General features: G+C 57.9%; 8 protein-coding genes across 8 annotated transcripts; 5 read left to right on the top strand and 3 right to left on the bottom strand.

Annotated features, from left to right (window-relative positions):
• Positions 1–149: 149 nt before the first annotated feature.
• On the bottom strand, positions 150–843 carry BXZ73DRAFT_52959 (N-terminal nucleophile aminohydrolase; the record flags this gene model as incomplete). Its single annotated transcript, XM_048020906.1, has 3 exons — positions 150–297; positions 358–643; positions 693–843. 3 exons carry the CDS (start codon positions 841–843, stop codon positions 150–152), a joined length of 585 nt encoding a protein of 194 aa, XP_047873892.1.
• A 1343-nt stretch (positions 844–2186) lies between these two features.
• BXZ73DRAFT_80608 (uncharacterized protein) lies at positions 2187–3792 on the top strand (the record flags this gene model as incomplete). Its single annotated transcript, XM_048023316.1, has 5 exons — positions 2187–2243; positions 2305–2700; positions 2762–3058; positions 3125–3322; positions 3406–3792. 5 exons carry the CDS (start codon positions 2187–2189, stop codon positions 3790–3792), a joined length of 1335 nt encoding a protein of 444 aa, XP_047873891.1.
• A 4467-nt stretch (positions 3793–8259) lies between these two features.
• On the bottom strand, positions 8260–8779 carry BXZ73DRAFT_1981 (uncharacterized protein; the record flags this gene model as incomplete). Its single annotated transcript, XM_048017587.1, has 2 exons — positions 8260–8586; positions 8639–8779. Coding segments are annotated over 2 exons (468 nt in total), but the record flags the coding sequence as incomplete, so codon positions are not given.
• A 664-nt stretch (positions 8780–9443) lies between these two features.
• BXZ73DRAFT_80606 (uncharacterized protein) lies at positions 9444–10724 on the top strand (the record flags this gene model as incomplete). The annotated part of the gene is made up of 5 exons (XM_048023315.1): positions 9444–10129; positions 10171–10225; positions 10297–10357; positions 10431–10553; positions 10615–10724. The coding sequence occupies 5 exons, from the start codon at positions 9444–9446 to the stop codon at positions 10722–10724; spliced, it is 1035 nt and encodes a 344-aa protein (XP_047873889.1).
• Positions 10725–11303: 579 nt separating this feature from the next.
• Positions 11304–14554, bottom strand: BXZ73DRAFT_92216 (ABC transporter; the record flags this gene model as incomplete). The annotated part of the gene is made up of 11 exons (XM_048026281.1): positions 11304–11441; positions 11481–11668; positions 11794–11891; positions 11942–12022; positions 12076–12170; positions 12223–12292; positions 12336–12435; positions 12521–12777; positions 12841–13243; positions 13285–14149; positions 14198–14554. The coding sequence occupies 11 exons, from the start codon at positions 14552–14554 to the stop codon at positions 11304–11306; spliced, it is 2652 nt and encodes an 883-aa protein (XP_047873888.1).
• Positions 14555–15642: 1088 nt separating this feature from the next.
• On the top strand, positions 15643–16064 carry BXZ73DRAFT_92215 (immunomodulatory protein; the record flags this gene model as incomplete). Its single annotated transcript, XM_048026280.1, has 2 exons — positions 15643–15924; positions 15969–16064. 2 exons carry the CDS (start codon positions 15643–15645, stop codon positions 16062–16064), a joined length of 378 nt encoding a protein of 125 aa, XP_047873887.1.
• Positions 16065–16603: 539 nt separating this feature from the next.
• On the top strand, positions 16604–18252 carry BXZ73DRAFT_52922 (dolichyl-diphosphooligosaccharide-protein glycosyltransferase; the record flags this gene model as incomplete). Its single annotated transcript, XM_048020898.1, has 6 exons — positions 16604–16751; positions 16801–16911; positions 16961–17474; positions 17573–17720; positions 17778–17995; positions 18054–18252. 6 exons carry the CDS (start codon positions 16604–16606, stop codon positions 18250–18252), a joined length of 1338 nt encoding a protein of 445 aa, XP_047873886.1.
• Positions 18253–19503: 1251 nt separating this feature from the next.
• On the top strand, positions 19504–19923 carry BXZ73DRAFT_53042 (immunomodulatory protein; the record flags this gene model as incomplete). The annotated part of the gene is made up of 1 exon (XM_048020924.1): positions 19504–19923. One exon carries the CDS (start codon positions 19504–19506, stop codon positions 19921–19923), a length of 420 nt encoding a protein of 139 aa, XP_047873885.1.
• Positions 19924–23552: the final 3629 nt, after the last annotated feature.

The raw sequence follows: 23552 nt of genomic DNA, 5'->3' as shown, positions 1-23552 counted from the left end.
CCAGCAGCGTGTCATTGGGGGTGGCAAGTAATGGACATAACTAATACATGACTTCGGATATCCAGAGCTGCCTGACACAATCAGACCACGTATCACAGTAGACAAGACTCCACTTACAACAAAGAACGACGCCTTTCGTCACGGCGGGCTCATAGCTCGACTTCCCTCACCCCATCCTTGTCCACTACCTTCACCTTGTACTTCTCCGGGGTCACGACCAACCGCTTCGCCACTTCGCTGATGCATCTCCTCAACGTCTCCAGGCCCTCCTCCAGCGTCCCGTCAGGGTTGTGGTAACTGCGCCCGCCCAGAGGTCGATTCAAGATGCCGTAGAGGGGAAGCGTAAAAGAGACGTACCGGTCAAGCAAACTGAGCGCAAAGTACGCGCCGTAGCCGTGCGCGGCGAACGGCACAGCCGACATCGTGCCCAGGTAGTCGAGCCAGTAGAGGTGGGGGGTGTTCGCGGCCGTGTCGTATCCACCAATGAGGAGGTTGACGGAGTACGGCTTGCGCGATCGTAGCGAGTCCGCGAGCGTGCGGCGAATCCATGAGGCGGCGGATGCAGGGCGGAGGGGGTAGGTGTTACGGATCTGGTAGAGGCGGATGTTGCGCTCGATGTACTCCGCAAACTGGACGGTGTCGCCTTTACTGAGGTGAGTGACGGAAGATGAAGCGGAGACCGCGCGACCCACCTGGTTCGCCGGAGTACGCCATGAGCAGGTGCGGGCTGAGCACCTTGATCTTGTCCTCGTCGATCTTCATCTTGACGATGGACCGCGCCGCCGTGGTGTCGGAGGCAACAATGACATAGTCCTTCCCGGTGAGCGCAAACGAAATATCCATGGTGGGTGTAGAAGGGGAAGGTAAGAGGGCTGCAAAGTAGGCACCCCGGAGGACGCGTGTCGGGACGCGTAAGTCGGAGAACGCCGACGCGTCATTTGTGTGAGTCACGTGACATATAAGAGTTTCCATCACTTTTCGGCTTTTGGACGATCCTGATCCTTTGTGCCCTGCTGCGTCTCATGAGGCCCACCAGCACAATCTTCAACGTACCAGTTGTACTCGTGCAGGGAAATTTAGTCGTCTACATTCTGCGACTTAGGTCTAACTCTCAGTCTCCCTACGGCTTCAGGTCTCCTGCCAGTCCCCGATCTCCGATGAACCCAACTTGGAAGGAGGGATGTTTCTGAAGTTGAAATGAGAGCTGGTTGACGGCTTCAGTGTCATGTCATGCGCTACGGGTCAAACGTGAGTGCCACTGGCCCTTCCAAGTTCAATCCACTTGGTGACTATGCACACACAATTGGTACCTCGTCGTCGCTCGCGCCGTGGAATGAAGATTTTCTGCTTCTTCGGTGTATGTCAAGCGTTTTCACCTAGTCCTGGACTACTGAGGCTCACGGCTAACCATGAAACATCCAGCAGAAAAACCCCTCCGCATGCCTCCGCGAACTTTTGAACTTCCCCACGCCCCAAATTCCAACAATCGCGGGTCCTACCATCAGCAGTGCGGCGTGGAGGGCGAATTCCATGGTCTTGCACTCGGTATTCATTGTCCCGTCCGTCCAAGATGACTCGTACTGCCCTGCAGGCGATCAGGCCAACGCTAGCAAAAGACGGCGCCGCTCATGAAGGTACCTGCTTCGACAAAGCGCGACGCGGTGGTATGATGCGATAAGCATAATCAAGGTCGTGAGCGGGTCGCACACAGGTGTGGTACGAGTGGTACTGGTGAGGTGAGCACTCGTTCAGGTTGTTGTGCGTCGCTCAGTCTGTTGTTTCTGAGCGTGCTTCACCAATATTTTTGGGCGGACTTGCTCGTCTCAGAGGACATTGTTGCTGATTGCAATTAAAGTGAGTGTGCCTAAACCCTCCTTCGCTCATCTATGAATGCCTTGAACCGACGCGGCTGTGCAACCCAGGTGCTGGAGCATCGGTCACATGGACGACCACAACTGCCATGCTGGCAAGCACCTCACCAGATCCAAGCACCTGCCACACATCGGGACGATGTCCGCTATGTACCGACACCAGGATGGTCAAGCACTCACCGTCCAATACCACTCTCGCTTTGTCTCAGTCCGCCACTGCTCACGACTCGTATCCCTATAAAGCTCCAGCATGCCGCGTCTCCAAACCTCATCTTCCACTTTTACTCATCTTCTCCCCGTTCTCAAGTCACAACGATGATCCCTCCAAAAACTCCCAACACCAAGAGCATGTTCATACCCACTTCCACTGTGGTGCGTTATCGCATTCCCCCATTTGCCCAAGGACGATCATCCTGATTCCTCCTTGTTGTAGCGGCACAGCCAGAACAAGAAGTACCCGGCCCTTCCCAGCAAGCACAGTTCCAGCCCCGTGACCCCCACAGGGAGCCCGTCACGCTCTCGACCCGGGAGCGTGAAGCATTCCTATACCCGGATGTCCGTGCGCGAACGGTACCTGCAGCTCCCAGGGACCGCACGCGAGTCGGACTCCCAGCTCCAACAGTATGACGAGGTTGGGGAGCAAGAGTGGGAGGAATCGCAGAGGCTCGCCAAGCAGGAACTTGAAAAGCTCGCCCCCCTCGAGTCGACGGGGTGGCACGGCCACAAGGGGGCCACCTCTCGCACGGTCGAGGACATAGAATGCTGGTGTCTGCACCAGGGGTTGGACCCCCGCCCCGGACCCAGGAAACGTGTGCTCTGTTGGGACTTCGTGAGTGTACCCACTCTGCACGACGGCCGGTCGGTGCTCACTGCCATGATGCGACCCACAGCCGAACGATCTTCCCGCGTACAACCGGCCCACCAACATCTACCCCGCCGTCATCATCACCCCGGACAGCGTCGTCGGCTCGGAAACCATCGAAATGGGTTCGCACACCGGCATCTGGGTCCTCACCCCCCTCGACCTCGACGCGATCCCGTTCGGCAGGGTGTTCCACCTGTTCGCGGACCCCATTACTAGCCCGACGGACGCGAATCCCCCGACGTACCAGTACAAGGGCCTGTTCAAGGCGCATAACACGACCATCACCCTCAACGAGAAAGCGTATGGCGTATTGTCGCCCAAGGTGCGTCTGTTCGCCTGGCCGTGCTCGCCGCCGCGCGCTCACCTTCAAGTCGGTCTGTCCGTGTAGATCCGCCAGAGGGCTAAGGACGCCATGAAGCCTAGTGCGGAAACGACCGGCCCCGACGCGAACGACGCGTACAGGCGGTGGTCCCGGAACCCAGCCAAGGCAGAGCTCGTGCTGTTGGAGGCCTGCAGCTTCCCGCAACCATTCGCCAAGTTCAAGGAGTCTTTGCTGGGCGGCCTCGTCGGCGCCACCTTCCGCCCGGTGGGGAGAAAGAACTAAGTTAACCTATGATTAGTTATGTAATATGACATATGCGATCGATATCTTGTATGCCTTCTATGCAGACCCTTCCCAGTGGTGATGTCCATCACTGTCGTCTTGAGAGGAAGAGGTATGAATCCAGGAGACGACTAACACTTGTGCCCCAGCTACGATCCGTACTGAGGTGGGGATGCAGCAGGGTTTTGGATTACGCCAAAGCTGGCAGGAGGACACTGGAGTTTAACAATCTACGATGGGGATACGATCACCGCAGCGCGCCGAAGCCTAAATCGGAGTCGTCACGCCTCAACAATCTCCGTATCTTCAGCAATCGGGATCGTGACGAGATGCTCTACCCTTCTTGTAGAAACAGCGTATGCGCAGATAACAGGCTGATCAGCGACGAACCATCGAGATGCGAGTGGACGGCACGTACTCCTTCGTGGAAAATCCTCCGCCAACATGGCTGAGCTGTCACAGTGAACGGCCGGTCAGAATCTCACTGGCCCGTCATGGAACGGAAAAGCACAAACTCACCACCTCCTCGAAGACCAAAATCGGCGAGTAACCTTGCTTGTCGTACATCATCTCACGGAACGAGTTACTATAAATCCGCTCGCCACACGAGCACGTCGGCCGGCCGGCTGCGCGCCCGGTCAGCTCCGCCAACGCGCTCGCCGTCGTCCCCGGGGGCAGCCCAAACGCAGAGAAGACCGGCCCTGAAACGTCTGCCCATCGCTCCACGTCGTGGATGGCGACCAGCGCAGTCTGGTCGATATCTGGGTACCACGATCCACCGCAATGTCTGTCGGGGTTGAGCTGGAAGTGCGCCAGAAGATCGGGGTACGTCATCTCGCAGCCACCGTGGTAGGAATGGTTACAGGCTTCGCAGCTGAAGCGAGCATTGACGTCCTCCAGGAGCGCAATATTGGCGTCGTCATTGTCGTCTCCAGTAACGGGGGCGGCCGGTAACTTGCTGTGTTGACCGTAGCCCCTGGGTTTCCAGTGAGTGTATGCGACGGGAAGATCCCCATCCTTGACGGCCTTCTTCTCCTTCTTCCTCCGCTTTTCTTCCCACCCGGCACGCTCCCGCTCCCCCGCCCGCATGATGCGCACGAGATCGCGCCTGATCCTCGCGCGGTAAGGCTCCGCGAGTTCGTCCATCTTGTCCGCAAGCTGCTGCGCGTACTCTTCCACAGAGGGAGCCTCCGCCCGACTTATCAGCGCGCGGACCGCCGGGATCCTGATCGCGTCGACCGTTTTCGGGAGGGTGCGCTTCCACAGCATGCCGGCCTTCGTGCGACCCTCGGCGAGGAAGGGCTCGTAGAAAGCGCGGAACGTGTCGATGCGAGGCCCCCATTCTTTCTCGAACGCTTGAGCCGCACGACGTGCTCGGAAGAGCTCGATCAAGTCGACGAGCGTTCCCCGAATGCTGTTCCAAACTCAAATGGAGTATGTTAGTGATTTATGCACCGGCGCGGGCATAAGACCTACTGCGATCGGATAACGGGTGACGTTGGTTAACGATGTCCCAAAAGGTGGAGTCGGATTGATCGGGTAGGTCTGCTTCCTTGTATCCGAGAGAAAACAGTTTCTCTTTGATGCTGGACACAAGCCATTGTGAGCCGTCTGTGCGTTGTGAGAAAGGGCGAGAACATACGCAGTGACACGATTTTTCTCGGCTGCCCTCTTCGCCTCATGTTCTGCTCTCCATTGATGGGTCGCATGTACTCTCTCCCATATCCCCACTTGAACATGGAACTACCCGTCGAATTCTTTAGTGTCCCATATTCGGTGGATCAAGTACCCGAAGCAACAACTCACGTTCAATCGAGCAAGCGTTTCGTTACGACGTTGCTTCATGTACTCAGGCAGTAGAGTCTTGCCCCCGCTCTGTTGAAGCTCCAGCAACTTGTTGAACACAGCCTCAAACTCGGGCACGTAGAACTTGGTTCCCAAGTGCTGGTCTACTTTGGTGACATTGGTGCCGTGCCAAGCTATGTGTAAGAACAAAAATATAAGCGCATACACCCAGATGAAATGGTGATACCTCTTACATAGTTTATCGGCAGCTTGGGGAAGCAGATTCACCACTTCGACTTTCGCCTGCTTGATGACCTTCTTATCGTAATTCTTGAGGATTGTTCTTCCTGAAGCCACACTATGGTCTCAAGGTTCAGCACCGGGGAAACGGGATGGAAAAAGTCCTCACTCACTTCCCAGACCAGCATTGTCCGCACAGACGGATCTTGCTCGCAAAGCACACCCTAGACGAAGTTGTATGCTTTACACCACATCCCTGGGCCCCGTGACTTGGTCAACGCAAAGGCGATTATGCACAAACCGGGCGGAGAGACGCACCATGCAAACCTTCTCGAAGAGCAGCGACACATACTCCGGAGCGGCAAAGTGGTTCGGGCACGGCGGGGGCGGCGGGTCCAGTCGCCGGAGAGACGCGTCCCAAAGCCACTTGACGTCGCGGGTCATGAGCATCTGCCGGAGGTCGTTCGAGACGCGCGCGAGACGCAGAATATCGAACGGGGGTAGGTGCGACAGGATCTATGTGCATGTGTGGCGTCGGAAAACGCGTATTTACGCGTCACTGATGCGCGTCGGTCACTCACCTCGACGAATATTTCGATGGGCACGTTCCGGACGAGCTGGACGTATATGCCAGCGAGCTTGCCGACGTTCCTGCCCTTCGGACGCGCGCCTTTCGTGTTCTCGACCGTTTCTATGGCATTGTTGAGCTTGCGTGCGCGTGGGCCGGGAACAGCGCGGGGTTTCTCTATCTTCAGTGCGGCTTCCATGGAGACGGGGACAAGAGTGGTGGTGGGGGTCAAGCTGGGGGGTGGCGTCGACGCGAAGGCCCTCGAGTGATAATGAGCAACATCGGCGTCTACTGCGTTAGCTCAACACACGTCCCGTCGCGCAAAAGCACGAACTTCTGCCACTGGGCGTTCCAACCGAATGCCCCATCGCCTTCGTCCTCCTTTCCTGTGGCCAGATACTGAGAGCCAAATTGTGCGAAGCTCGCCGTCTGGGCTGTAACGCGGGAACATTCACCTGGCAGTGTCAAGTTCACTGCAGTCCCGGGTCTCATCCACATCGGTCATACACTGGACACGCACCGCACTGCACAAATTGATGAGACATTCGGACACGGTGGAGAAGATAACGGTGTCCATTCGCATCAGTAAAACACTGCCGAGTCTGCGCTCTAATCCACACACATACATATACCGCCGCAGGAGTACCCACTGGCCCGCAAGAAAGACACATACCAGGTACCCCTCCACGATGAACTTGCAGAAAAAGAACACCGCGACCACGAGCGGTGCAGGCTATGAGCGCCGCGCCGATGAGCGACCAGCCAGGACACTTGTGAGGAGCCATCCTCGGGTGCAGCCCATCGAGTGTGTCACTTGAGTGGGGGAAGAGGTGGAGGAGACCAAACGACGCACCTGGCTCCCCAGAGTGCCCCCTGAGAAAGTGAAGGCTCAGTCGGACCAGCTGCCCTTGTCGATCTTCAGCGACAGTAGGACTCTAGGAGAGACCTGGGAAGCCGCTGAGGGAAGGAGAACGGAGGAAAAACGCGCATTCCGTGATACGAAGCGCCTATCCTTCACGTGCCAGTCTCAAGCGGCCCGCGAACCGGGCCGGCCGGGACTGAAGAAAACGAAATGGACTCGGTGTTCACGTATCTGCGCGCAAGTTTATGCAGCGTATGGCACAATTGGCGTACGCGTACTCGACCACGCTCTTCAATAGGTTTTTAGCGACAGCGTCGGGTTTGACAATGCTACATTGCTCGATTCGATACAGTCTGCGGCATACCGCGCATCGACGGTTGATGGTGGAAGTGGTACTAAGTTACAGCATTGTGCGAGCTCTAACTGTGTACGACCATCTGGGTATGCGACGAAACACTCGAGTGAGGCGCTGTTTCCCGGCATCCCAGAGTCTCTGGAAGCGCTTCCTAGGTGGCCCTGGTTGTTATTACCGCAATGAGCGATCCCGCCTCGACAGAAAATCGTAAAGGGACTCACCCCGAGGAAGTGTTAACGTTGGCATCTCTTTAGAAGCAGCGCTCAGGCCTGCACAGTTGCCTACGATGGACGACTCCAAGGGTGGTGCTCTCCCTTCGTTCGCGGAGCTTCCCGGCGACGAGTGCAGTTCGAGAGTGTTACCGTGATCGGAGGAGCTTGCGCTCGAAGACACCGAAGACAAGTCTGCGCCTAGTGAAGAGACATGCTGAGCGTCCACAGGTACGGAAGATGGCGCCACCACGTTTGATTCCTCAGAGTCGCACGTCTCCAGGGTCTCGGGTTCGTTGGTATAGATAGCAAAGCTACGGGTGTACGATTCCTTGATGATTCTGAGATACGTCATCAGCGCAATCGGCGAACGAAAGGATGGGCACTCGTACCGCACGATCTCGTCTCTCTCCGCGTACAGTCCGGAAGGGTCTGGTATGTCTTCGCGTCTAATATACTCCGTGAGTTCGTACTTCATCTGCAATATCGGCATGTATTCCTGCTCTTCCTTCAGTCTTCTGGAGAAATCGTTGCGAAAGCGGTCAAGAGGGGGAAGTTCAGAAGACTGTGCAGGTGCAGTCTCGTTGGGCTCCACAGAACAGTCCTCGTCGCCGCCGTCAACGTTCGAACTCCGGGGAGCGGCGAGAGATTCTTCCTCGTCCTCGTCCTCATCGTCCTCTTCGTCCATACGTCGTAACTCCTGGGCCTCCTCTGCAAACATACACATAAGTCCGGGTACAACACACGACTCGGCGTTGGAAGACTATGAGTGCGCGTACCTTCATCCTTTTCCGCGTCAGCCGGAGAGTTCGGCACATAGGCACCGAGCCGCTTACCAGCAGCCTTCTCGTACCGAGCAACCTTCTCCTTGTATTTACGATAGCGGCTGGGATTCCGACATCGAAACTTGTCGTTTTCCCAGTATGTACTCATCAGTACTCGAGACTCCACGGTCAACCTGATAGCCTTGTCACGGTTCCAGCCCTCGGGTCGAGGCAAGACGCAGACCCACATGGCCTCGAGTGGCCAGTGGAAGCAGTTGGGAAACGGGAAAGGATCGGGCTCAGTTTTGATAGGGATGCGTCCGGTGGGGTGGGTGTCGGTCGGGGATATGGGAACGCAGACTTCCGGGCCACGGTTCTCGGCTTTGCACGGGGGTGGAGGCGTGGTCGCGATCGCAGTAACTTGGTACAAATACCACTCCCTAGGCATCGCCATCGGGGGAGACTGCGCCACATGGTGAACGATAAAATATGTGCAGATTGAAAAGAAGCCGTACATCGTTTATGTATATCAGGTAGGTCTTGGTTCGCTCTTCCAGCTGCTTCGCTGCCTCCAGGGCGAACGGGTCATCGAGATGCTGGACCATTGAGACGGGATCCATGCGAGCAACCGCGTAGAAGTGCGCTTGGGGGGCCCATGCCATGCCGGAAGTCAAAGGGCGCCCGATGTTCCAGTCGTCTTCACTCGAGGAGGAGTCATCCTCGGAGGAGGTCAAGCTGACATCCATTGCGGAGTCGCCGTACCCGAGCTCGTCTGACATGAGGGGCGTGGGAAGACTAGATGAAAGAGCGCTTAGATAAGATGGCAGATCTCGCCACTGGTCACCAGTCACTGGACTCAGCTAGAACTCAGGTCCAACACGATGACATACCTGATGAGAAGGAGGAGTGGCCTAGAGGGAGGAACGAGAGGAGAAAGCGTAGGAGGAAGAGTGAGAGTGGGCGCTGGTCTTTTGTGAGGGTGGACTCCTACTATTTGCGTCTATTTGGCTTCGCTCCGAATACAAGGCAGACAAGGCGCCAACAAGGGGGGCCCGGAAGGCCAACCGCATCTTCCAGTCGCACCAGCCCACTGCGCAACCAGAATTTCCTCGTCCTTATTGTTACATCACGCGGCCAGGTATACGCTCGCAACATGGCTCTGCACAGACAAAACCCTCCGCACAGGCCATTCCAGGAGGTGGCTTGTCGAGCTTGTATTTCAGAGCTTTAAATTCGGCGCGCTGCACCATGCATCGTCAGTCCTTCATCATCCACGCCACTCCTTACGCTCCGCTCTACCTATCTTTTCCCCTTAACATTATGTCTTGCCCCATCCAGACGTGCAGGTTCACGTCAGAGGATCATACCCGGGCCCTGGGTCATTCGCCAAATGTCGCATCACCTGGGGACATCCTTTACCTCCAGGAGACCGTTCAGTCGCCCATCTTCGATTTCCTAATCGATTCCAGCGAGCAGAAGAATATCTCTGCAGCTTTCACTTCAGAACTCATTGGCGATATCAAGCATTCTTACAACGCTATGGTGTCTTCCCTAGAAGGAAAGCATATTCGATCGCGCCCAGCGATCGTCCATCCTCGCTCGCAGTTCTCGTTCGCCCCAAACGCGGTCAACACTCCCCCACTCGTCTACCTCATGACATCCTTTGGTCATGCGGAAGATCTCAACAAGGTCAAGATCCCCGGGATTCTCAAGTACTTCTCCGTTCCAGTGTACCACCCCCAGATGAAGGACGATCCCATGCGCGAGCACATACACCTGGCGAGCTTGGAGGAGCACTTGTGGGATACGTCTCGTGTCATCGTGTTGCCATACTTCAGTCAGGTGACACCCGACTTTCCCGTGAGGAGAGACGACCAGGGAAACTACAGGATGCCTCCAAAGCGCTTCGATAAACCTGAACTGTGCCGTCTCCAGGATATCTCTGACGCGCGAATGGCGTTATGGCTGGGTCGATCTCCCAAAAAGATACACACAGACATTAAGAGGTTTGTGGTGAGCACCTGGCCATTTATCCAACCCATTTCAGTATCGCTGACTCGCCGTCCTCGAAGAAATGGTCCACAAGGAAGAGCGCTCACGGGGTACGTCAAGCTTCAATGGCTGTTTATATTCGGGTCCGCGTCGATCCGCTCACAAACTCTCCGCCATCCAGGACGCGTCGTCAACGCTTTCTGGCGACTCCGGTAGTCTCTGGACAGGACGCAATTCGGCTAGTACATCTGTGAGTATCCGCTCTCTCTGGCGCACAGGGCTGCCCGACTTACTGACGACGTATTTGTTCTCCAGGTTGCCACTTCCTGGCGGTCTCGAGCGTCCCGAAGCATCGTGCAAGAATCTCGCCGCTCCAAGCAGTCGCGCACGATAGGCATCAAAGCAAGGTCTATGGCTTCTATGTCGTCCCTTCAGCTCGTGAGTCGAAACCTGCAGCAGACACGTAGAGTGTTCGCCCGACTGACATATCCATTTCTAGAGCGCTCTCGATGGGCGCGCACCCGGACACTATCGTTCACAGGTCTCACCGGATTCCATCAAGCCGTTAAAGCCATACTGGAGTGCCATTCCGGGAGGCGTAACGGGTGAGAGCGTTCCGGCCTCGGTCTCCCAGCGGTGCCAGCAAGATCGATACTACAGAAGATCGTAGAAGACGCAGAGAATGTCGCGCCGATCGAGGTCAGTCGGGTTTCGCTTGGACCGCCGTCTATCGCTTTCTCACCACCGTAACTCTAGTCTCCTCACTCTGGGAACGTTAGCTTGAGCGCGTCCGACTGCGACTCTGGTTATTGTTCCGGGGAGTCTTGCAAGTAGTGCTATGCCCCGCGAATACAGCGCCCGAAGTTGCGAAGCGATCATGTACACGTCTAGAGATAATACACCGCACGCGATCTCGAAAAAAGCTCGCTTGAGCGTGTTATTCCTGCCGGGAAACTTTGCTCGCATATAGATTGTCGTGCTACTTAGGGCATTGCTGTAAAGTGATCTATAATGCATGAACGAGCCGATGAAAGTCAATTCCCCGGCCCATAGACCTGAATGTGAATCGCTTAGGTGCTCCCGACTTCCACAGCGCTGGATTAAAGAGATAGATAAATCGATATACACCCATTAACACACCCGCGATACAACTTCAAAGACCATATTCGGGCCAGCCACCCAGGGATATCACCGCCGCTCTCGGACCTTAGCCACACGACGAACACCACTCCCACACGAAGCCCGAGATGAACGCGAACAAGACCAACACGTCCGATAGTAATTGTTCTGTCCAAATCCGAAAGCTGGAAGAGCGTCGGACGTCAGCTCACAGGGCCGTAGCGGCGATCCACAGGTCATGCTCACCGTCTGCATGATGAGCGCCGCCGAAATGTTGACGGGAACGCCGGCGAGTGTGTCTTCGATTTGGAGCCCGGAGCCGACTTCGTTCACGGACAGCGCCTCAAGCGTGTACTTCAGAGGACAGAGCCATTGGAGCCAGCGGAGGACCGGAGGGATGTCGTTGAGGTGCACGAAGAACCCGCATACGTCATCTGGTAAAGCGCAGTAAGCGCGGAGACGAGGATCGCGATGCCTCCGTTCCGGAAAAGGCATGCGAGGAGGAAGTTCTGCGGATGGGGTTCATAAGTGGGAACTGACCACCTCGAAGAGGGAACACGCACAAAGAGAGTCATGACAAGGGTATACAGAACCAAGATAAAGAGGAACTTGAAGAAGTGAGCTGCGTCTGCTGCGAGCCCCGCCATCCAGTATGTACTAGAGAAGATAAGACAACGATGAACAGAGAATGAGGTACCAGCACGCACATTGTTGAGACGATGATGGTCGGAACAATGCGCAGCGGTAGCACATCAAAGAGGAAGCGGGACAACAACCACGCCGCCGGACTGCCAGGACCATTAGCCGCGATCATGCAAGTAGAACGTACGCAACCTCATACCTGTAGTAAGACGCCGAACGTTCTCGCAGGAAGAGGGTCCGGGTTTCAACGACGTTGTACAAGGCGCTGAGCGACGAGAAAGCAATGAGAGCACCCTAGCAGTCGACATGATCAGTAGGATTCTAGGGCGTGCTGCAATCGGCATACCAAGAAGAACAAACAGCCCACTCTCGACTGGAACCCGGCGATGGTCATGTCCGTGTGAAGTACAGGCCACCTGCAAAGCACTCAGTGGTGCGCTCATCAACAGTTGAACGGACCACTTACCGCAGAACACGCCAAGCACGCAGGCTACAGCTATATGCGCGAGGAACAGCGTCTTGTCCCTCTTCAGGATCTTCCACTCTCTTCCAGAAAGCGCTTCAGTTGCGTCAAGAAGGTCGCGTTGTAGTGTGTCCACCGGGGCGTCCATCCACGGCGCGTCCTCCCTTTTGCTCGCTGACACTTGAGATCGCCATGCCATCCCCGACACCCTTCTCGCGTCGGAGGTAGACCGCCCGGCGCATCATGGAAAGAGGGAAGAGGCTAACCGGCGGATCCGACGCGATGTCGAGGAGGTAGTCGGCAACATTGTATCCCTCCTTGTATGCAATGCCTTGCCCAGCGAAATGTTCGGCCGGCGCGAACCCCCCAGGCCCTGAGTACAGCGCTCGTCCGTGGGCAAGGAGCAGCACCTTATCGAAGGTATGATACAATTGAGAGCTGCAGCACCGGCTTCGCGTGAGCACGGAGATAAGGACGTGAGAATCCCGCGGGAGGGCTCACCTGGGCTGGTGAATGGACGCGAGCACCGCCGTGGGCGCGTCCGGGTAGTGGGCGAGCGCGTGCAGCGCCTTCGCGACCTTCGCCGCGGAGACTGAGTCCAGGCCCGACGTGGGCTCGTCGAGCAGCAGCACGTCCGGCTGCGCGACGAGCTCGAGCCCGATGCTGACCCGCCGCATTTCGCCTCCACTGATCCCGCGCCGCTCACCGCTCCCAATGCGCACGTCGCGGAGGTGGGCGATACCGAGGCGCTCCATGATGTCGTCCACTCGCGCAGCCTTCTCGGAGTCGGGGATCCCCTCGGGCAGGCGGAGGCGGGCGGCGAAGAGCAGCGCTTCTTGGACGGTGAGCATGGGAGGGAGAACGTCCTGTTGGGGAACGAAGCCGACGCGGAGGGGACGGTCGCCTGCGCCGGGGAAGGTGACGCTCCCCGTCGTGTGGCCAGACTTCTGCCTGCGCGCGAGGATATCGATGAGCGTTGTCTTGCCTGCCCGCTGGGCCCGAGGATGGCCATCATTTCTCCGGGGACGACGCGTCCGCTGACATTGTCGAGTACCACTTTCCGGTCGTCCGTGCGCGAGCGTCGGCTCCGGATGGGTAGACTTGAGGTAGGTTGTGCGACGAAGTAGCTGATGTCCGCCCATGCGACCGAGACACCGCCAGAGGGCGCGAGCTTCATGCTGCCCCGTTTTCGCGCCCGGCGCTGCGACAACCAACCGAGACAGAGGAGGAAGAGTGATATGCCAACGAGGCCGCCCACCACAGCGAGGCCTGCAATGACCCCAGGGCTGAGGGACGACCCACTACTGGGCGCGTTACTGCTGTCCGTCGAGTTGCCGGAGACGGTGTCGATGACGTTCTGGGCAACACATTCGCCGAAGGTGCATCCGCTGAGAGCAAGCCCTGCAGAACCGAACACCTGCTGGATGGTGTCCTGCTGGAAGGCGCACGAAGCGGTATTGTTGGATGGGGAAGGTGCGTCGCATGAGATGCCAAGGTGTCCATTCAACGTGTTGATGATACCGGTGAGGTCTGATACTGACGTCGCGCCGCAAAACGACGTCCCCGCGCGGCAGGTACACTGGAGGTTTTGACAGTTCCAGTCCGAGCTTCCGTCGCCAGAGCCGAGGTCTTGCGCGCACGAGTCGGCAGTGCAATAGAACTGCTCAACACCTTGGTAGAATAGCTGTGCATACACCGACCCGCTGGAGCCAAAGGCGGTAGTGTTTGGGAGGGGAGTGAGGGGGGCGTTGAGAGTGCGTAGGATTGTCAATGTCGACGACCCGGGGAAGAGAGACTGGATTGTCGGATTCTGGCAAGGGAGTGAGAAGCGAAGAGCAAGAAGAGGGAGCACGCTCACCAGGACCCCGCAACTCATCTCTCCTGCCGCATACACCCTAGCCGCGAGGCTACAAACGATGGTACCATTCTGCCCGCTCTGCACTCCCGATAACGCGCCCGCACTCCCCACAACGCTGGAGAATCCCGCCTGGCAGGCCGCGGTAGTTTGGCAGACATTGCAGCCAGTGCCTGTCCAACCGTCCATGCACGCACACGACGTGAGGTTCGCGAAAGGCGTTCCACTTGCCAGTGGCCGCGCGGAACCTTGGAAGATGTCCCCACCGCACGCGGGCTGAGAGCAGTTGGACCCACCAAAGCCTGGCGGACAGGCACAAGAAGTGCCATTTGGTAGGCCATAGTTTTCGCAGCTGGACATGGTGAGCGTGCCTAGCTAGCGGTCCAGGAAGTCGCCGCGGTCGGCCAGGGGAGATGTGAAAGAGTTCGCGCGGGAGGGATGAGGGGGATGGAGGGAAGAAACAAGCAAATATTTGGCAATTGACATGGTGCGAGCGGGTGAAGTTCGAAGTGGGAGTCGGCGGAAGCGCGGACGCCGGACAACGTTTCGAAGGCCCACCTGATCGCCCCTTTCTCGCGAGTTGTCACGTGCCGCTCAAGCCCGCGCTTCGAGTTAGTTGAATGGAGACAGTCGAGAGTCGAGACCACCTCCCGCGCCGAGAGGACGATTCTGCGCGAGTTTTAGTCTCCGCCAGGACGAATCCGCAAAAAACCATGCAATTCAGAGCCCATGTAGCGAGCGAAAGCTCTAGGAGCAAAAAAGGAGGCTATGCTGCAACCGACAGATATTCCAATTTCCAGTAGCATGTACAGTACTGAAGTATCACCGAAGAAAGAAACCACAGTAATCGTGGCGCGGGAAGTCTGATGCACTTGGAACACTTGAATTTCTCCAGTTCAAATTATGTGACAGAGAGAGCAATAAGAGCTCCATGGCCGTAGCTTCGGGCCGAGGACTGCGCGGCTCCCATACAGTCCCTTCGCGGCTTCTTTGTCCTTTCCTGTCGGCATATCAAACATCTATCATGTGCAGCATGTGGGAAGTAAAGCGGAGAGCCCCTTCGAAATGGGCTCCGCGGGGGATGCGCGACAGTGGTCATACGTACACCAAGCTACCATTTGATGCGCGCATTCAAGAATGCCCCGCTCCGCCGCTTCTAGGATGATCCTCAGTTATGAGACGACATCCGAGGTGCTGCTGGAGCCAAGGAACGTCCTGTGACCTCCTCGTGGCGCGTGAAGGACTCTGAGTCCTGACGCGCCAGGCGCATCACGACGGCCCCAGCAAGCTGTGACCAGCTAGAAGTAGGGAGGGCGTCAGTCGGCGGCATGGCATACATATATGTAAGAGCGTACCGGTTGGAGTGTAGGTATCAGCGGCGCACCCAGTAGCCTCGCTCATCCTCGGCCGGCTCTCGTCCAACGCCCGCTTCACGACCCACGACCATCATGCGCTTCAACTCCGTCGCCGCCGCCGCCGCCCTCGCATTCTTCGTCCCCTCCGTGCTCGGTGTGACCCTCTCCTACGATGAGGCGTACGACAACGGCTCCGCGGACCTCTCGACCGTCGCGTGCTCCGACGGCGCGAACGGGATGCTCACCAAGGGCTTCACCACGTTCAGCTCCCTCCCGCACTTCCCCAACATCGGCGGCGCGGCCGCGATCGCGGGCTGGAACGACACCGACTGCGGCTCGTGCTGGCAGCTGACGTACAAGGGCAAGAGCATCAACGTGCTCGCCATCGACCACACCGACACCGGTTCAACATCGCCAAGGCGGCGATGAACACGCTCACCAACGGCCAGGCGGTGCAGCTCGGGCGGATCGATGTGACCGCGAAGCAGGTCGCCGCATCCTCGTGTGGGCTATAAAGGTGGAAACAGGTCAGAAGGCCACGTCGCCCGTTCATCCTAACGCGGGGGGTACTGACCGTTGACCTCGGCTGCAGGGGCTCCTACCCGATGGACATGGAGTGGCAGGAAGGCGTTTGAAGAAGCGATGGAAGCTCGGACATTGCACGGACAATAACGAGACGGACTGTTCTGTAGCACGGATGCATGTGGACTTGCTGGAATGAACTCTTGACGCGATTTGTATGGGCACGGAGTAAAGATCACAGGCAGTTGTGCATGTGAAGCTCGAGGATGAAGGACATTGCGGTTGCATCTAGATATACCTGCATTTTGACGCTGAAAGCAACGCGTCCGCTCACGTGATCGACTCTACGTGTCGCTGGCGGCTGCGTGCACGATTGGCTTGGCGCGTCAGTCTCCTCACCCCCTCTCCCTCCCCTTCCACTCTCTTTTCTGTGTGGCTTTCTGCAGGGCGGACAGGGCTTTGTAAGCCATGTGCCCATTATATGTGTTTACTCCGTGTTCACTCCCCAGGCAGCTAGCACGCTTCGGCCACCATGCGCCTCCTCCGCAAGCTACTGTTCTCGGTCCTGGCTCTGGCCAGCCTCGCGTTGGCTAAGTCCAGCACTGGTGACTCCGTCCTCGTGGTTTTGGACCCTTCGTTGAGGAAGGAAGACTACTCTATCTTCTTCGGAGATCTCGAAAGTACGCCTATTTCTCTGCATATGCACCGACTGTCCTCATCACGCAACAGAGCGGGGATACTCGCTGACTTTCAGGGCCCCGAAGGACACTACACCCGAGGTCATCAAGGATGGCATCCCCCAGTTTGCGCACATCATCCTCTTTTCCCCTGAGACCAAATGTACGTCCGCACTCTCTGCCCGCGCGTGCCCTACTCAGCCGGCACCCAGCGTACGCATCGGACATCACTCCCCAGTCCCTTGTGACCCTTCTCAACAAAAACACCAACGTCCTCTTCTCGCTCTCTGAAAAGCAGACGCCGCTCTCGTCGCTCGCCGCCGAGTTCTCCCTCGTCCTTCCTCCCCCAGGGACCCCGCTCATCTCCCACTTCCCCCAACGTGACACGCCCGCGACCGTCGTCCCCGTCGACGCGCCCCGCGCGCACCACATCATCTCCCCCAACCCCGCGCCTGTATGGTTCTCTGGCATCCCTCAAGCACTGGGCCCTTCACCCTTGATTGTGCCCCTCCTCAAGGCCCCTCCGCAGTCTTTCGCCTCTGAAGCCTCTGGTGACAGCGACGCCGACATGCTTGTGGAGGCCGCGGAGAAGACGGGCGAGGGTCTTTGGGCGGGCAGTGCGATGAGCCTCGTCACGGGCTTCCAGCCCACCGGGAACGCGCGCGCGACGTGGGTCGGCGGCGTGGCGATGTTCAGCGACGAGTACATGAAGAAGGAAGCGTCCAAGTAAGTGTCTTGTTTCCCCTCCAGCGTATACCCAGCGCGAGTGAGCTGGCGGAGGACGTACTGCGCGGCCAGGTGCTAAATATAGCATATCTCCGCAGGGGTGTGCAGTCGGGCAACCAGCAGTTCGCGCGAGACGTTACGGCGTGGACGTTCCAGGAATCGCTCGTCCTCCGTCTCGACAGGACCGAGCACCACCGCGTGAACGAAACGCTCCCCGCGGAGGTGTACACGATCAACGACATGGTGGTACGTCCCCCTTTGCGCCCCCGCTTCTCCCGTGCAGTCGTCTAACCGTGTACCCAGACCTACTCCGCATACATCTCTCAATATGACGCGGAGACGGACTCGTGGGAGCCCTACTCTGGCATCAAGGACCTACAGCTCGAGTTCACCATGCTCGACCCGCACATCCGCACCTCTCTCCCTGCCGTCCCTGGAGAGCCGGGTAAATACTCTGTCACCTTCCGCGTCCCCGACCGCCACGGCGTCTTCAAGTTCGTCATCAACTACAAACGCAACGGGTGCGTCGTGCCGCACACACATCTCGTCATACTCCCGTCCCTGACCCTTCTCTGCCAGGTGGACATACCTCGACAGCTCAATGGTCGTGCCCGTCGTGCCCCCACAGCACGATGGGTACCCACGCTTCCTCAGCGCGGCGTGGCCATACTATGCGGGCGCATTCAGCACGAGCGCCGCGTTCGTGCTCTTCGTCGCGCTCTGGCTGGGAGGCGATGACCGCGAGCCGAAGAAGAACAAGGGCTCGAAGGCGGAGTGAGTACCGCCATGGGCGTGTATTACCGGAGTTGATATATATGATGCTTTCCCTGGACGATGCTCGAGTGCGTGTTTGCCCGTGTCCCTTTACGATGAGGTTCAAGAGGTGTCCACGCCCTTTGTGCATACCGTACACACAGTCGACTTACTCGGTGATCATCCGCTCCATATTCTCTCACGGCGTTCATATCATACAGCGGTTTTTCACGATGCATTCAAGGCGGTTCCCAGTATATGCGGTAATCGCCAGGCGGTGGTCACTAGTGCCCATTAAACCGAGGGCAAGCTCCCCATGTGTTGCCTCGCTAAGCCCTCCAGTCTCACGCCCGTCGCCAACGCCGTCCAGCACAACATGGAGCTCTCCGCGTGAGATTGGCCCGTTTCTCCTACACAGCCAACGACCTCAAATCCGCTCCGATTCGGGCTGTGTTCTCGGGTGGTTGGCTGCTCGAAACCATCGGGCAGCAGCACGTACGTAGCACTTTCGGCCGTCTGCTTTGACGATAATCTAATGTGCGTTTTCCGCGGCAGGACGCGATCGCCGGGAATAGTTCTTCAAGCACGCTCAAGAAAATCACCGAGCCACTTTCCTTGATGTCCCAAGTCGGAGGAATCGTTCAATGCATCTTACTAATCTCGGGACCCCAGGCAACAGCAAAGCGTAAGTACTTGCCGAGAACTACGGCTGAAGCACTGACATCGCGGTGGCGGCGAGACTCGTCCGCCTCCATGTGGCGTATACGTCGACGTAGGAGCATGTGCTCAGCTGTCGCGGGCATACGCCGCGCGGCGTCGGGAGAAGGCCGTCCAGGTTCGCCCTCGCAGGCCCTCGCCCGTCCGAACAGGCTAAAGCACGAACGGGGCCCTATAGCCTTCTCCACGCGACCCCCTCGGCCCTCGGGCATACTTCTCCGAGCGCGGGAGGCACACGCGCGGGGCGTTATGCCCGCCATTCGAGAACGCAGAAGCACCGCCACACACGTACGAGGGGGCCTCACGCGAGGCCGCGGCCCCTCCGGCTGTCTAATCATCCTGGGCTTGGATCACCATATGACCTTGGACATCGGGGAACAGCAGGGGATAAGCCACCGAGGGTGCTCCGACCGGCGCGTACGCTGACGGCGGTATATATAAAAGCTGGCGTCGACCACCGTCGAACGGCAGCATCAGCTCTCAGCCCAGCTAGCTCTCCTCGCACCGCACCCCCTCCTCACCTCCTATCCCCTCCTTCGCCCCCGCCACACCCCTCGTCATGCAGTTCAAGGCCGCCGCCCTCGCCGCCCTCGCGCTCCTCGCCGCGCCCGCGCTCGGCGTCACGCTCTCGTACGACGAGACGTACGACAAGTCCTCGAACTCGCTCGCGATCGTCGCCTGCTCCGACGGCTCGCACGGGATGCTCACCAAGGGCTTCACCACCTTCGGCTCCCTCCCGCACTTCCCCAACATCGGCGGCGCGGTCGCGATCGCGGGCTGGAACGACGCCGACTGCGGCTCGTGCTGGCAGCTGACGTACAATGGCAAGAGCATCAACGTGCTCGCCATCGACCACGCCGGCGCCGGGTTCAACATCGCCAAGGCGGCGATGAACACGCTCACCAACGGCCAGGCGGTGCAGCTCGGGCGGATCGACGTGACCGCGAAGCAGGTCGCCGCGTCGGTGTGCGGGCTCTGAGGTGCGTGCGGGGGGCGAGGTCGTTTTTGCGGTTCAGGTGCTGACTCGAGGTTTTGCAGCTTCGAGCGTCGTCGGCGACGCCGCGAGGCGCACCAACATGACCTAACGACCTGTAAAAGATCAGCACTTTGGACATTTGCATCACGGACTGGCACGGACTTCACGGACTACTCGCATGATTACCTGTACTACTACAATTCGGACGCTTCCGTGGGCTCGGCGTCGCAGAAATGTCAGTTGTTGATGCCGGATTGGCAGGCGAGTTGACGATCTTGCATGGATTTGCGGTTCGCGAAGCAGTGGTCGTTGTCGAGGGAAGCCAGGGGAAGTCTCACCGGCCCCCGCGCCGAACACGTGCCCTGGAGTGAGTAAATCCCCCGGTTGCCGGTTGGTTGCCGGTTCGACTCTTGTTGAAGTCGGCTTTTGATTCCGAACCTCGAGGTCGCTCTCATCTCAGTCGCCACCGCCAGACGCCGCCTTGTTCTCAATTTCGTGTCTGCGCCAGAGAACACATGTGCCCTACGGGCCAAGTAAACACTCGCAGTCATACATATGCTCGGTACCATGGATCTGCAGACTCAAGGTGCGTCAATCCCACTACTCGCTAGCTCAGTGTGTCATGACATCTCTTCAAGTTCTGGCTCTTGATCCTCGTATAGTACGCCGCTCTATCGTCTCGACTCCAGTCTTGTGTGTTGTGACTGCTGTCTTTTTCAGAGCGATGCGCTTACAGTTTCTAATCCTGACGCGCAGCTTGTGGGGACCTCGATAAGTTTGCAAGATGATTGTGACCGGAAATTTCTCACTCATCATTTTGACCAGGTCGAGATGCACAATGAAAGCTGGGCACTAGCCATGTAGCCGTAAGAAGCCATCCAAGCAGGGTCCTTTGAGGCCCACAATAGCGCTGCTAGTGACACCAATCGATGTCTGAGAACAGTTCCCAGGCGGTACGTCGAGATCACAGATTAGCGCGTTCAAACATGACCCGTTGCTCCTGGATCAAGTAGGAGTTAACCAGCCTCCCATTCATAGTGACAGCACCATACCCGGCCTCCAGCGGGGCAATCTTGAAATTCGACCGGCTTGAAGGCTCTTTCTGTGTCAGCTTTGGATGTACCGACTTCCGACCTCAGCGGGATTTCGTGTCTGGAACAACCTCGGCCATGAACCACGCTAACGACGGTTCCGCCCGACTCGGCAGGAGCTCGCGACATTCCCGGGCCCGTATTCGACCGTTCATCAGAATTTGCAGCAGCGTGGCATTGATATACCCTTGGCCCTGACTGCGGGACCATAGCTATTCCGTCGCGAGCTGCGGGCATCTCGTTTGCACATCCCTATGTAGGTTAAGCTTGGCTGAGTTGTAATCTGCCTTTCGCTACCTGGAATTTGACATACGCGTTTTCTTCTGTAGCTTCAGCGCCACGGTACCCTATTTGAAAACGACAGGTAATGCGCAGGTAATGCGCATTACAGCGGCAGCGCGTGTATGGACTGCGGAGTTATTCATTCGTCTCGTTAAGTACGCCCCACGCTGTCTGCTTGGACGTCTTCGGGAGTGATAGTTGAAGGTTTGAAGGGACGCGCAGCAGCGTGACCAAAGCACCGCATCGCTGCGAGGTTTTATATTCCCCCACTTAACCGAGAAGGACGCCATTGTCTAGTACACGATCGGCTCGTCTGCGATCTGTCAGTGCTCTCAAGCCAAGCCTCCGCCCGAGCCGTGTTACATACTTGCAATCACCAAGCACCAGGTCTACTCTGCGAGCGCCCCCCTGCATGATGCGAATCTAACCTTCGGCTCCGCCGCCGTCTCCGTCGACCACCCCAGACGGTGGGAATTCAGACCGCACAAGAGTACGTGCGCGAATCTCCTACGCTTGCGCAGCCCTTCCAAGCGCCTTTCGCTCCACTGCCATCGACTCGGTTTATGATACGACCCATTGCGACGGTTCGTACTTCGGTTCAAATCCCCAAGCACCAACGTGGTTTTGTCATCCTGAATAAGTATCTGACGCCTGATACTTGTGACACGGGCGGGCAAGAACGGTTCGTGAAGAACTTACATGAGCAGGCTCCCTGGATTGTTTGTTGGTGCCGAACGGCTGGCGTTTCGAGAACGTGGAGTCCGCAGTTCTTGCTCGATGTCCGCGGAGGTGGAATTTGATTGGTGATCATGCGCAAGTGGCACTCGCACTGGAGCAAGCGCTAGTAGTACACCACCGGTAACCCGCGGGGGCCCACGGCTCGAACACGCAGTGTATTTCATCGGCGGAACGAGATGTAGACGCACGAACCAGTTCCTCGCGCTAACAACCCTGGTGCCCATGCGGGCCGTTTCCGAGAGGCCGTAATGCACCTCGGACGTGTGCTGGCCCCGATCCCGCGACCGTCTAGCGAGCGACAGCCCACGACGGCAGAGAGACGGGGTCGGATCTTTGGTGCTGCACATTACGTGCGACCCCGCAGCGTGCCCAGCCGCTTACGAGAAGCGCGCCTGTAGATCGGCGACGGGCCTTGTTCGACAGCGACGATAATCGCACCGCTGCCCCATTTGGGCCCGTGGCGTGGACGCGCGAGGCGTCTGCCGGGAACCTCGGAGGCGCACCCACCCGCTCGCGTTCGATTGGAACGGAGTCCGCGGTGGGCCCGCGGGGGGCAGGTGTTCGCGCGCCGGTGCACCCCGCCGTCGGCGAGTCCTGGCTGAAGTGGGGACAAACGGGTTCGCGGCAGGCTCCGCGGCAGGCTCGCGACGTTGTGCACGCCGATCGATCTGGGCTGCGACGAGTTCAGAAGCGGACGGAATTCACACCGGCTACTTACAGTTTGCAACGCAACGCGCGTCCTCGACTTGGAGACCGTCTGGCATCTGCGGTCTTGCCCACACCATTCCATGGCCGTTCGACAGCAAAATAATTCTGCGGAAGACCACCCGGGTGCATGGCGCACGAATTGCGGGAAACAGGCGAGAGTTTTGAGGGGCTCAGCCCATTCAAAATTAGCGACGAGGATACTGGCCGCTATTACCAGACACCCAGTGGTGGTGGCGTGCGTTCCCGGCTCGGTGTCACTATGCGGGTGCATGTGTACACCGTCGCTAGTCGTCATCCAATGGCCGCTGTGTGTGGAGCACCCTCGGAACTAGGCAAAAACAAATTCGTACCGGACCGATGTAGACGCTCTTCCAGCCGAATTTGTGTTCTGTGTGCATTCTAAACCGGGGCAAGGGTGTCGGATTCGGGGTCGTAATGCGCTTTGGATAGGGCATACACTGTTAGAGGTCCGATTCAGCCGGGCATTTGATTCAGTACATACCACTTAACAACTTATTACCCATGCTGAGAGAGTCGCAGATCTGTCTTCATCGGGATCCAAGTGGCCGGACTGGAGCCCTTAAGGAAAGACCGGCGTAGTTCGTCCTACGATTGTCAACAAGCTTTTTGCGGCTACGTGCGTGTTCCGGTGAGTAGCGCTCGAACGTCACTGTCCGCTGGCTTCCGAGAGTCTTCGGGCGATGATTGGGTGGCAGCCTATAGGAGACTTGCCAGGTAACAACTGAGCGAGCACATCAGGACGAGGACGAGCATCGAGGCGAGCAGAGACCACTCACGGCAGGGACATTGACG

Source organism: Epithele typhae, assembly GCF_022376455.1.
Source record: "Epithele typhae strain CBS 203.58 chromosome Unknown BXZ73scaffold_63, whole genome shotgun sequence".
NCBI classification, from domain to species: Eukaryota; Fungi; Basidiomycota; class Agaricomycetes; order Polyporales; family Epitheliaceae; genus Epithele; species Epithele typhae.
The sequence above is the reverse complement of the archived record's forward strand: the minus strand, read 5'-3'. Positions and strand labels throughout refer to the sequence as shown.